The 14,280-nt window shown below is 35.0% G+C and overlaps 1 protein-coding gene across 1 annotated transcript in view; it reads right to left on the bottom strand.

Annotated features, from left to right (window-relative positions):
• LOC135364298 (ankyrin repeat domain-containing protein 26-like) overlaps positions 1-14,280 on the bottom strand; it is a 362,531-nt gene that overhangs the window by 333,948 nt on the left and 14,303 nt on the right. The window contains 5 exon segments of the mRNA XM_064590297.1: positions 2,752-2,933; positions 3,044-3,101; positions 5,510-5,582; positions 10,624-10,793; positions 11,671-11,744. Coding sequence (XP_064446367.1) covers positions 2,752-2,933; positions 3,044-3,101; positions 5,510-5,582; positions 10,624-10,793; positions 11,671-11,744 — 557 coding nt within the window.

The raw sequence follows: 14,280 nt of genomic DNA, 5'->3' as shown, positions 1-14,280 counted from the left end.
GGCAGAGGGAGAGGAAGAGAGAGAATCCTCAAGCAGACTCCCTACTCAGTATGGAGCCTGTAACAGGGCTTGATACCAGGACCCCTGAGATCATGACCTGAGCCAACATCAAGAGTCGGATGCTTAACCAAGTGAGCCACCCAGGTGCCCCTGGATGTAGTAATTTCAGGGAAGTTTGCAGTCCAGGATTTTTCCTGCTTCAGTGTTTCAGTGGCACAATATACTAGGATGGGGAAAACAAATGACAAAGCAGATTACAAAAAGTCAGGGAAGAGGAAAGGGTCAGAAACAAAGTCTTCAATCTGGGACATACCAAATTGGAAGCACCTAAGGAGAAAGTTTTACACAAATACATTTGGAGTAGGAAAAAATGACAGGAAAAGCACATGATGTTAATAAAACAAATATCTATAAAATATACTAACCTGATATAATTAATGTAAACCTACACAGAACTCTGAAATTTTCAGAATAAAAATAAAAGCAGGGGGGGGAAAAACCATGGGATTCAATATTTCATTTATATACTTCAACATTAGTTTCAAGGATAGAAAATAGACTTTTATTAATATAGGCAAGTTAGTGGGCACCTGGGTGGCTCAACTCGTTAAGCATCTGACTCTTGATTTTGGCTCAGGTCATGATCTCAGGTTTGTCAGATTGAGTCCCAAATCAGGCTCCATGCTCAGTGGGGAGTCTGCTTCTCTCCCTCTCTTTTCCTCTCCTTCTGCCCCTCCCCCTGACTCTCTCTCTCTCTGAAATAAATATTTAGAAAAAAAAATATATATATAGGCAAGTATTAATTTCTTTAATGAATAGCATTTTTAAGATTAATAAAAAGATTTAATTGCAAAACACCAATTCAAGATTTTGTAAGAATAATTTTCTAAAAATTAATTTTAAAAGATTTAAATTGTAGAAGAGAAATACTTATAGGATTATAGAATTTTGAGGCATCTTTAAGTACTACTACAATGTACGAGAAAAATATAAAGCCCTATTTTAAAATTCACATGATTTTCTTATTCCACTGTGAACAGCATACTAATAGCTCTAATTTCCTATCAATGAATATAGGATGGTAGTTAAAGACTGGGGAAAGAATCTAGTATTAAAAAATTAATAATCATGATCATCCAAGTTGAAGGTTTTAAAGTCTCCAAATACATGTATGATCATCAAGCAGGACCCAATATTCACAGAAGGAAAGAAGAAAGGGACAAAAAAAAATCAAATCACCAGTATTTCTGAATTTCAGATATGAAAGAATTCACATGTTAAATTTAACAACTATGGGGCGCCTGGCTGGCTCAGTTGGAAGAGTGTGTGACTCTTGATCTCAGGGTGGTGAGTTCAAGCCCCATGTTGGGTATAGAGATTACTTAAAATTTTTTAAATCTAAAACAAAAATTAACAACGATGAATACTAAAGTTTCCTGAGAATAATATAAAATGTATCTACTATTGGAGATATTTGAAAAAGTAAAAATCATCTTCCAGAAATAATTCTGTATACTCTGTTGGCAACCTTTCCTTCCTTATGATTCTACAATGACAAACAGTTCATATTAGAAAAAAACCTATAAATTGTGAGTTCATTCATTTGATGTGTGTCTGTGTATCTATTAAATGCAGATACAATTAAAAATAAATTATAAATCACAATCCAGAAACAAAATTTTCTATTTTTTCTTTAAGAGTGTTACAGCTTAAAATTTATTTCATTTATTGGATAAAGATTAAGAACCTCACTTACATAATCAGAAATTTCAGTTTTAATTAATGAAAAGACTAAATGTTTACTTATTTCCTCTCTTTAGTCTCAAAAAGATCTAAAACCTACCAAGATTCTACCACACAGGAAGTTAAATCAGAAACCACAAGAAAGGGCACCTGGGTGGCTCGGTTGGTTTAGAGTCTGCCTTCAGCTTAGGTCATGAACCCAGGGTCCTTGGATTGAGTCCTGCATCAGGCTCCCTCCTCAGTGGGGAGTCTGCTTCTCCCTCTGCACCTCCTCCTGCTCGTGCACTCACACTCTCTCTCTCTCACAAAAATAAATATATAAAATCTTACAAAAGAAAGAAAGAAAGAAACCACAAGAAAGACAATGGCCAAAAATTCAAAATTCATAATAAATCTGATTAAGGCCTAAAACAGATTTCACTTTGCATTATCTATAAACACAGGTTTTGCTAAATTAAATATAAGATAGCACACTTTATTAAACTTAAATGGAAGGATAAAATTTTCTTCCAGTTCTTCATAAAAGTCAGCTTTAAGTCATTCAGAAGAGTCTAAGCATTTTTTTTTATTACTTCACGTTGTTTTCTTATTTTGCACTTAAAATAATTTCTACCATATTTTGTAATATAGAGTATCTGCTCTCCCTTAGCCTCACTACTGCTGTTGTCTTTTTATAATAATCTCTCTCAACTCTTTAATCTTTACATTCATCTTGCCCTTCTTAAATTAATTCTTCCCCCCACCCCCTCCCTCATCTTCACATCCATCTAGCTGTTCTTTCCAGTTGCTTTCTAATTCTTTCCTTCCATAATGGCATACCTAAGAATTGTTTACTCCCACCAACCTTTATAAATCTCAATCTGGTACTTACCTCTCTGTTGTTATTATATTATTTCCCCTTATGATCTTGAGGACTTCTGTTTTTTCCTAAGATTCTTTTCATTATAAGGATCAAGAGGATGGTATGTGAAAAAAATAGGGAAAAAAGCTTAAAACAGAACAACTTACCTTTATAACACCATGGCCTGCTAACGATTTGACAGGTTTTGAAAAAGCAGGACAAGAAAAGTCATTGGCTTTGAATGGTGGTTTGTAAAGAAGTCCAACTATATTTTCATCTTCATAATCAGAATTATCGTGCTCAGATAAAGTTCTACCTCCTAGTGTTATAAGGCCACATTTTGTTCCCACTTAGTAAAAAACAAAATAAAAAGAACATGAAAATATCTGTAATTTCGAATTACTGAATAATACAAGAATGGGCAAAAATTAGTGAATAACACGTCTTCAAATAGCTTACCATTCTTGAATTGCTCAGAAGCATTCATTAGCGCTCTCAAGTTTGGTTTTGGGACAGTCTAGAAAAAAATTAATAGTTTTAAGGACTACAAGTATCACATTTGATAAAATAATTATTATTTTAATTTTAATTATTATTGATAATTCCCCATTATCAAATGAGCACCACTACACAGAGAACACAGGTTTTGGAATCATTCAAATGGAGATTCAAATCTCAGTTCTGCCATTTACTAAGCCTATATTTTCTCCTGGGATGAGGATTATGAGAGATTTAATAGCTAGTCCCAAAATGTTATTTTCCTTACCCCTAACTGATTATTATATATATATTCTTCCTCAAAAAGTTAAAAATAAAGCTACCCTACAACCCAGCAATTGCACTACTAGGTATTTATCCAAAGGATACAAACATAGTGATCTGAAGGGGCACCTGCACCCCAACAATTTACTTTATAGAGAAAAAATTAAATTCCTTACTACAGTTTTTTTAAACAAATAAATGTAGAGTGAGAAAAGTCAGTGTTATTAGGGATATACTATGAATGAAAGCCTCTGTTTTAGATATATTTATAATATATATGTAATGTATATATTTACAATATATACATAATATATATATTTATAATATGTAATTCAAAAAATTTAAGAGACTTCTGTTTATAGTATATCCATAATCATATTTACATATACTGAAAAATATTTTTTCCACTTACCTTTACCTTATCAGTACCTGAAAGTTATAAATTATTACTATAGAGAGAAAAAAATAGAAAAAGAAATGTTTCTAACACATCAACTTTCCACATGGAGAAAGAATTGGTAATGAGAATTCTAAGGAGAAATGTACACCTTGAAAGGATATCTAATGAGACACAGATGGGGTTAAAGAAAAAAGTTGAGGAATTTGTATCTAAAATTCTGAGCTCATGGGGTGCCTTGGTGGCTCAGTCGGTTGGTTAAGCATCTGCCTTTGGCTCGGGTCATGATCCCGGAGTCCTGGGATTGAGCCCCACATCGTGCTCCTGGCTCTGCGGGGAGCCTGCTTCTCACTCTGACTCTCTCCCCTCTCATGCTGTTTCTCTCTCTCAAATAAATAAATAAATAAAATCTTAAAAAAAAAAAAAAGAAAATTCTGAGCTCACAATTAGAGGATACTAAAAAATATACTGTAACCTTTTTTCTTATTTATTTATTTCCTCAACATCATTCATTTGCACTTATAAATCTTAAACATAAAAAGGGAATATAGGGCGTCTGGGTGGCTCAGTTGGTTAAGCGACTGCCTTCAGCTCAGGTCATGATCTTGGAGTCCCGGGATCGAGTCCCACATCGGGGGGGTGGAGGGGGGGGCGCCTGCTCAGCGGGGGGGTCTGCTTCTCCCTCTGACCCTCCCCACTCTCATGTGGTCTCTCTCATTCTCTCTGTCTCAAATAAATAAATCTTTTTAAAAAATAGGAATATAAATTTGAGCCATATTTTTAAAAATTCATGTATTTAATTATGACACACTATGCACATTACTTATAACATTCCATTATACAGAATTCCATCTGTCTGCTCATTTATTCACATTCAAAAAATATTAAATTGCTTCTTCCAAGCAAGACTTTATTCTAGGTGTTCCAGGAGATGGACAATTACGTTTCCTAACATCCAGTAGCTTATAATGATGCAGGGGCTTTAAAATGAATATTTAAATAAGAATGAAATTTTAAATTGTAGAATCTGATACAAAGATTGAGTAGATATTTTTAAAAACTGTAATATAAAAGATTTCTGAAATTGGACATTTTACCATATGGGTATGAAGAGCCTCTGCTTCTAGAGCTGATTATTATTTTAGGCAAAACATGTATTCTTCACTTAGATAACGTTTTAACTATAATCTTAATGGAATTATTTTGAAAACACAGTGGAATACCTTTGCAATATAAATTCTGAGAATTTAAATTTCTGAATTTCCACAATTTCTAATATTATTTTAGTCTAAATGTACAACAAAGGATAAAAATAGAGAAAAAAGTCTTTTGTAAAACTATATGTTACCAAGGGAAAAACGTCCGCAATAATTGAATCCACTAAAGATTTCATTTAGGCATGAGTATTATAAATGTCATGTTAAGAAAGAAAGAAAAGTCATGTTAAGATAACTTAAAACTCACAGAAAAATCCTTATCCTACACCAAATATCTTATTTCCTCCATTATGGAAAAGCTTTTCCCAATATAATTTTCCTGTCATTACCTATTTTCCAGCCCATTTTTTTCAGCCTCCACCTTCAGTATTTACCAGAGTAAAAAAAAAAAAAAAAAAAAAAAAAAAAAAATTCTACAAAATGGTTTGTTCTGACCCACTTTCCATTACAAACAAAATGATGATAGGTAGGCCACTGCTAAATTTTAAGAGTAAATAATATACAAACTAAATTCAGAGCAGGAAAACAAATTTCACAAGAGTACTTTACCTTGATATCAAAATTAAAGTCTTCATCATCTGATGTAGGCCATGAATCATCAGTACCAGGTTTAACAGAAATACTTTAGAGCAAAAACATCAACAAAAACAAGTTCATTAAAAAGAAAAATCGAATGAAAGGTCAGCTATTTACTGAATGAAGTTTCTTGATAATACTTAAAATTTGGCCTCTGTTTTTGTTAAGTTTTTATTTTAAATCCTATATCATTAACATACAAGTGCTATATTAGTTTCATGTATACAATATAATGATAGGGCAATTCCATACATCACCCAGTGCTCATCATGACAAGTGCATTCCTTAATCTCTGTCTCCTATTTCACCCATTCCCCCACCCATCTCCCTCCCCTCTGGTAACCATCAATTTGTTCTCTATCGTTAAGAGTCTGTTTCTTGGTTTGTCTTTTTTTTTTTTCTCCCTTTGCTCATTTTTATTGTTTCTTAAATTCTACATATGAGTAAAATCATATGGTATTTGTCTTTCTCTGACTTCACTTAGCATAATACTCTCTAGTTCCACCCATTTCATTGCAAATGGCAAGATTTCATTCTTTTCTATGCCTGAATAATATTCCATTGTGTATGTATATCACTTTTTACCCATTCATCTATCAATGGACACTTGGGCTGACTCTTGTAAATAATGCTGCAGTAAACATAGGAGTGCATGTATCCCTTTGAATTGGTGTTTCCGTATTTTTTGGTAAATACCCAGTAGTGCAATTACTCGATTATAGGGTAGTTCTATTTTTAACTTTTTGAGGAAACTCCATACTGTTTCCCACAGTGGCTGCACCAGTTTGCATTCCCACCAACAATCCAAGAGGGTTCCTTTTCCTCCACATCCTCACCAACACTTGTTTCTTGTGTTTTTGATTTTAGTCATTCTGACAGGTGTGCAGTGGTGTCTCATTGTAGTTTTGATTTGCATTTCCCTGATGATGAGTGATGTTGAGCATCTTCTTATGTGCCTGTTGACCATCTGTATGTTTTCTTTGGAAAAATGTCTGTTCATGTCTTCTGATCATTTTTCAACCGGGTTGTGTTTTGGGTGTTGAGTTCTATCAGTTCTTTGTATTTGTATACTAACCCTTTATCAGCTATGTCATTTGCAAAGATCCTCTCCTATTCATAGGTTGCCTTTTCATTTTGTGGACTGATTCCTTCACTGTGCAAAAGCTTTTGATTTTGATGTAGTCCCAATAGTTTATTTTTGTTTTTATTGTTCTTGCCTCAAGAGACATAATTAGAGAAAAACAAACAAACAAAAAAACAAAACACCACTGCTACAGCCAATATCAGAGAGATTACTGCTTGTGCTCTCTTCAAATATTTGATTTCAGGTGTCACATTTAGGTCTTAAACCCATTTTTGAGTGTATTTTTAAAGAAAGTGGTCCAGTTTCATTCTTTTGCATGTAGCTGTCCAGTTCTCCCAACACCATTTGTTGAAAAGACTGCTTTTTCTCCATTGGATATTCTTTCCTGCTTTGTCAAAGATTAATTGACCATATAGTTATGGGTTTATTTCTGGGGTTTTCTGTTCTATTCCACTGATCTATATTTGTTTTTTGCCAGTACCATACTGTTTTGATGACTACAGCTTTGTAATATAACTTGAAATCTGGAACTGTGATACTTCCAATTTGTTTTTCAATATTGCCTTGGCTATTCGAGGTCTTCAGTGGTTCCATACAAATTTTAGGATTGTTTGTTCTAGTTCTGTGAAAAATGTTGGTATTTTAATAGGCATTGCATTAAATCTGTAGATTGCCTGGGGTAGTATAGACATTTTAACAATATGTGTTTTTCCCATTCATGAGCATGCAACGTCTTTCCACTTCTTCTGTCTTGACACAATTTCTGTCATCAATGTTTTATAGTTGTTAGAGTACAGGTCTTTCAAAATTTGGTCTCTGTTTTTAAGAAGGTTTTCGTTATCTATCTTGCCTCCACCTCTCCGAAGATGTGAAATACCTAGTAAAGACCCAGTCTTAGTTCCCATAACTAAGAGTGACAGGCAAGGAATTCTCTGAAATGTTTGAAAGTTAATTGTTCAAAAGTTAACCACAATGAATTATCGCCTTACACCTGTCAGAATGGCTAGAATCAAAAACACAAAAAACAAGTGTTGGTGAGGATGTAGAGAAAAAGGAACCCTTGTGCACTGGTGGTGGGGATAGAAAATGGTGTGAAAAACAGTATGGAGGTTCCTTGAAATATTAAAAATAGAAATAACACAAGATCCAGTAATTCCATTACTGGTTACTTACTTTCCCAAAGAAAATGAAAACACTGATTTGAAAAGATATATGCACCCCCATGTTTACTGCAGCATTATTTACAACAGCCAATATATGGAAACAACCCAAGTGTCCATCAACAGATGTATCTCTTACACACACACACACACACACACACACAGAGGAATGTTACTCAGCCATAAAAAAGAATATGATCTTGCCATTTGCAACAATGTAGATGTACCTAGAGGGTATTATGCTAAGTGAAATAGTCAGAGAAAGACAAATATTGTATGATTTCACTTATATGTAGAATCTAGAAAGCAGAACAAATGAACAAACAAAAAGCAGAAACAGACCCAGAAATAGAGAGAATTCTGTATTGCCAGAAGGGAAGGAGGTGGGGGACGGACGAAATGGGTGAAGGGGAATGGGAGGTTCAGGATTCCAGTTATAGTAAGTCACAGGGATACAAGTACAACATAGGGAATATAGTCACTGGTATTGTAATAGCATTATGCAGTAACAGATAGTAGCTACACTTGTGGTAAGCATGGTGTAACATATAGAGTTGTTCAAGCACTACCTTGTACGCCTGAAACTAACATAACATCTTGTGTCAACTATGCTTCAATTAAAAGAAATAAATAAATATATAAATGTTAAAGAACAAATTTATGTTATTAGTGGGAATACTATTCCCAGATTAAAAGATTAAAAATTATAAGGTTCAAATTTTTTCCTTCACTGGTCCTGCCTTATTTAGGTCTACATAAACGAGCAAGACCTTAAAAACCTTCATAGGCACTCAGATACCCAAGAAGAGAGACTGCTATAAAAACAGAGTCCGGGTGGCTGTGCCTCTATTTCCCTATACACTGCCTAATATTTTCTTTCTGTGAGTTCCCACCCCTATTATCACTCTTCTGCAGGGCTCAGTGGTACTCTCCAACCTTTAAGTCTTTAGTCTATGAAAGCACAGACTCCCAAAACAAGGATAGGCTCAAATGTCCAAGAGTAGGAGCCATTTCCTGCTCCTGGAGAACAAGCAAAATGGAGTTTCAGTCATCCATGGAGTCATCTCAACGTAGACATGTTACCAACTACCCAAATAAAACTCCTGTTACTGATTTGACAGCCACTCATACCCCACCAAACCCTACATGTACATGGGCAGGGCATCAGAGAATTAAGAAAAGAGGTGGAGTGAGGAGACCGCTACCTTGGGCCATACATCTATGTTGTGTAGAATCTCCATTGCGCCTATTACTCAAGAGGATCTAAGCCACTCTCTGTAAGTTGGGGTGGAAGTAAATGATATCACATTCTTATATGCTGTAAAAAGATTCTTCCCAGTGGCTCAAATGATTTTAATATCTCTCAACAGAAAACCTGAAGTATGCTAGTTCATTCAATTAAACCAACAAACAAAAAAGCTGCTCAAGATTCTCTTCAACCCTCTATTTTAATATGCCTTTCTAAACAACTCCCAATATCCTGTGTCCTTCATTCCTTTGTGTGTGTGTGTGTATCCGTCATTCCTATAATTCATCTTTATCTAACTTATCATAAACCCCAATATTCTGACATCTTTCCTAAAACTATCCAACCCAGTGTTATTCTTCTTGAAACTTGGCCTCTCCTGCTAATTCCTTCCTTACCCCCCTTCACTGTGTTCATAAGACCCCCTCCCCATCTTTCAATTATTAAAACATTTACCTACAAGATGAGAAAAAAGGAAAAAACCTGAATTTAAATCTCATTTCTGTCACTTATCATATCCAAATAAGTCACTTTTAATCTCTTTTGAGTTTCAAATTCTCCATTTAAACAACCACTTGGTGGGAGGATGTTGAACATAGGTTGCAGTACCAGAGGGTATTTTGATTAATTCATCTCTAAGATTCCTTAAGATCCTGAAATTCTATGTGCTTTTGATTTTGTCTATAGAAACACAGAGACTATTTAGCTGGCAGAAATGGAAACAATTAATGGACTAAAAGAAACACCAAGAAAAGCAAAGTAAAAAAAAAAAAAAAATCAAGAAAAGATTATAGAAAAGTCATGGAGAAAAAGAAAAAGGTCTACAAAAAAAAAAGAAGAAGCTTCAAAGAACTAGTCAAGGGTACTAGCCTAGGTAAAACTAGACTGGGAAGTCAGTAAGTAGAGAATCATTTAGAAATATCCTCTAAATAGATGATAAATTTAATTAATGCAACATGGTCTACACCTAGATTACATATCCTTCACTTCTGGAAAAATCATTCATCTCAAGGAGAGCAGACATCACTATATCTAAGAATTTGCCTGATTAGGTCTTGCTTATGTAAAAGCTATGTACTGTGGCCATCGGTAACTGAGATCCACCCTAAAATCTTTGACAGTAAAAACAACAGACTAGTTACCACTGCAGTAATTACCTCTAGTTATCACTAGTTGTCAAATATATTAGGACAAATGCTTGAACTAACCTGGTTTCTTAAGAAAACTCTAAATCAGGGTTAACACATAACTAAATTTGACTGAGTTGATCTGACTAGGATCTGTATCTTAATCCCAGTGCTGCTGAGGGACAAAAGAATGGAGATGGGAGTCACACAGGCTGACAGTCAAATCATGGGTCTGCTACTCATTAACTATGTAATCACAGGTCAATTAATCAACCTCCCTGCACCACGGCTGACTAATAAAAAATAGGCTATAATAGCAGAGCTACTTTGTGAAGCTATTGTAATGACTATATAAGTAATAAGTGTCAAGCACATAATATAGTGTCTAGCCCAGAGCAGAACTCAACAAATGCTTTTCTCTGTATTCCCTTAGTTAACACATAATTTGAAAGACTCCATAAAAATCCTACCTGCTTAAAGACTCTTCTTCAGCACTCTTATCTGCCACTAAAGAAAAAAGCAAAATACATTTTAAATCAACAATAGAAAAATACAGAATATTAAAAGTATAAGACTGATGATTTGTTAAAAAGTATTCCTTCAAGATCACACCTGGAAACCACACTGGAATGAGTATTAATTATATTATTGGTAGGCAGTTAATGCATTAAGAAATCCTACTTTCTCCTCTACATTTACCAAATGCAAGAAAAGAATGGTATTTATCAGAATTTGATACCTCCAAGTGAATGTTTATAATGACCATAATTGTAACCAAGCCCTATGAGACTGACGGAAAACAGTATCATTAGCAGAATCATTATCATAGACCGACAATGTCAAACCTAAATAACATGATTCTTCTGGACTTCCACTACTAGGAGCAGTTAAAAGAGACTGCATTTATTTTGCTGTAACACAACAGAACTTCTCCAGCTCTTCAGCAGAGACTGTTAAGTTTAGGATGAAACATCTCATCACAAACTTTGGTCTATAGCCACTGTACTTTGCAGCATGGCAAAACATAGCAAACAGACTCTCTCTGGCCTTATTTCCAATTGCAGGTAAGTATGAAAGATTTTAGTGATTTTAGTGATTCTGGTTTTATAAAGTATAACCTCTTGAGACTATCTACTTTCATTGCTAGAGAGTCTATCTGGACCCATCTCTTAGACCAGAATGGTACCAATGGTTAGTGCTAGGTAGTAGTACATGATGTCATTGTTCTCAACCCTCCCCATTATGTGACAAATGTCTATAGAAATCACACTTTTTCAGTCTGTAAGGCATATGTCATCAGATCCTACACTGATGAACACAAAACAAAACAAAGGACAAAGAATATCTTGAATCACTATATTCAATTACCTTGGAATTTTAATTTTTCAAACATTCAAGAAGAGGGGCGCCTGGGTGGCTCAGTCGGTTAAGTGGTTAAGCATCTGCCTTCAGCTCAGGTCATGATCTCAGGGTCCTGACATCGAGCCCCGCATCGGGCTCCCTGCTCAGTGGGGGTGTCTGCATCTCCCTCTCCCTCTGCCCCTCCCCCTCCTCGAGTTCTCTCTCTCTCTCTCAAATAAATAAATAATATCTTTAAAAAAATAAAATAAAATAAAAATAAATTAAAAAATAAGCATTCAAGAAGATATCCACTGTATGATTGCAACTATATGACATTCTGGAAAAAGTAAAACTTTTCAAGTTAGGAGTTAAGGGTTGCGGCAAAAGGAGGGATGAATAGGCACAGCACAGAGGACTTTTAAGGCAGTGAGACTATTCCATGTCATTATACATTTGTTAAAACCAATAGAATGTACAACACCAAGACTGCACCGAAATGTAAATTATGGACTTTGGATGATAAAGATGAGTTAATGTAAATAAAACAATGTATCCCTGTGGTACAGGATGTTGACAACAGGGGAGGCTATGCATGTATGGGAACATGGGGTAAATGGAAACTCTGTACTTTCTGCTATATTTTGCTGTTAACTTGAAAATGTTCTAAAAAGTAAGGTCTATTTTTCGTGAAGGAAAAAAAAGGTATCCATTAAGCCTGCTATCACCATGTATTAAAGTAAGATACAGCCACCGTGAAAATTAAGATAAAGACCGAAGTAACAGAATACAGGTATTATTCACCAAATTGAAGTATATGAAAATACATAAAGCAAATAATTTTAATTGCATACTTAGGCAAGAAAATAACTGACAATTATATAATCGAATCTTATAAACAGGGATTCACTATCATATGAAACAAAACTGGATTATCTATATAATTAAGAATTTTTATTCTAATTTTAAATCAGAAACCATTGTTTAATCTAAGAATCATAATGAAAGTTTAATAAGGTAAAAAAAAGATTATAATTACCTAATATTGCCGCAGTAATTTATGTACAAATACCTGTTAAATATTCACCAAAAGTCAAAAAAGTAACCAGCACTTCATTTAATACAGATCATGCTACTGAAACCAGTACCATGTGATACCATCATATTTCTTGCTGTTAAAATAAAATCTTAAAACAACAACAAAAATTAAGTCAGGGCTATAATTCCTATGCAAAAAAGATTCCATAGAGCAGGCCAAAGACTGCCACCATTAGATCCCACTTGAATGGCTGGCCCTTGGTTGGTATCCGGGAACTTGGATTTTGGGAGGGTTCCCACCATTCCATAGCTGGTAAGAGTGGCTGTGCCTAAGTGTTGGTACAAACCAGGTGTCTTATCCTGTATACTTGATTTCCTTCAGGGAGCCTGGAATTTTGGTATACGCTAGGGAGAAGATGGCTACATGATTATCATTTCAAGAAAACTTCAGGCACTGAGTCTCTACAAGATTCTTGTACTGGCAGACAACATTTCATATGTGTTGTCATAATTTGATGCTGGAGGAATTAAGCACATAACTTGATGCTGGAGGAATTAAGCACAGCCATAGGCAGAGGATTCTTAGAAGCCTGCACTTGGTTTCCTCTAGACTTCACTCCATGCACCTTTCCTCTGTGCTGATTTTGCTTTGTATCCTTTCACCGTAATAAACTAAAGGCATGAGTACAAATATGCTAAGACCTGTGAGTTCTTCTAGTGAATAACCAAATCTGGGTGTCGTTCTGGGAATCTCTAATACAACTGCATTATATGAAATTTTTATGATTTGGGTTGATATTTTATACATGATTACAGTCAGACGGTTATTTCACAGAACACCTTTACTTGAATCTGGTTTTCTTAGTATCTGCCTTGGAGATTCCTGTTTTTCTATACCCATCTGAATAAAGGCATAAAAAGAAGAGATGACATAATGATCGGAAAATAATGTCAAACAAGCAACAATCTTATTTTAATCAGGAAAAAAAAAAGAGAATCCTGATGATTACCAAAATATTCTACAGTATAAAATTTCCTATAAAAAAATGAAAAGATCACATAAATTTTCTCCAACTAAATAGGGATTAATTCAGGGCGCATGGGTGGCTCAGTGGTTAAGCGTTTGACTTCAGCTCGGGTCATGGTCCCAGGGTCCTGGGATTGAGCCCCACATCGGGCTCCCTGCTCAGCGGGAAGCTTGCTTCTCCCTCTCCCATTCCCCCTAGTTGTGTTCCCTCTCTCGCTGTGTCTCTCTCTGTCAGATAAATAAAAAAAAAATCTTAAAGAAAATAAATACATAAATAAATAGGGCTTAATACCATTTTTATGGTAGTTATGAATCAATAAGGTAACTGGGATAACTATAGAAAAATATGTAACTATCATACACAGTTTAACAACACACTATTGATTATAGAGTTTTGTTTCCAGTCTTTTCCTTAATTTCTTACAGAATTAAAAGCATAGTTCACCTATTAAAGGCAGTTGTCGACAAACTAGTCAAAAAGCCAAAAATAGGATGCCTGGGTGGCTCAGTCGTTAAGCGTCTGCCTTCGGCTGAGGTCATGATCCCAGGATGCTGGGATCGAGTCCCACATCGGGCTCCCTGCTCCGCGGGAAGCCTGCTTCTCCCTCTCCCACTCCTCCTGCTTGTGTTCCTGCTCTTGCTATCTCTCTGTGTGTCAAGTAGATAAATAAAATCTTAAAAAAAAAAAAAAAAAGCCAAAAATACTCCATCCAAAATATGAGTT

Source organism: Mirounga angustirostris, unplaced genomic scaffold (genome assembly GCF_029215605.1).
Source record: "Mirounga angustirostris isolate CCGP_5_RB_7025 unplaced genomic scaffold, mMirAng1.0.hap1 SCAF_5, whole genome shotgun sequence".
Classification (NCBI taxonomy): domain Eukaryota; kingdom Metazoa; phylum Chordata; class Mammalia; order Carnivora; family Phocidae; genus Mirounga; species Mirounga angustirostris.
The sequence above is the reverse complement of the archived record's forward strand: the minus strand, read 5'-3'. Positions and strand labels throughout refer to the sequence as shown.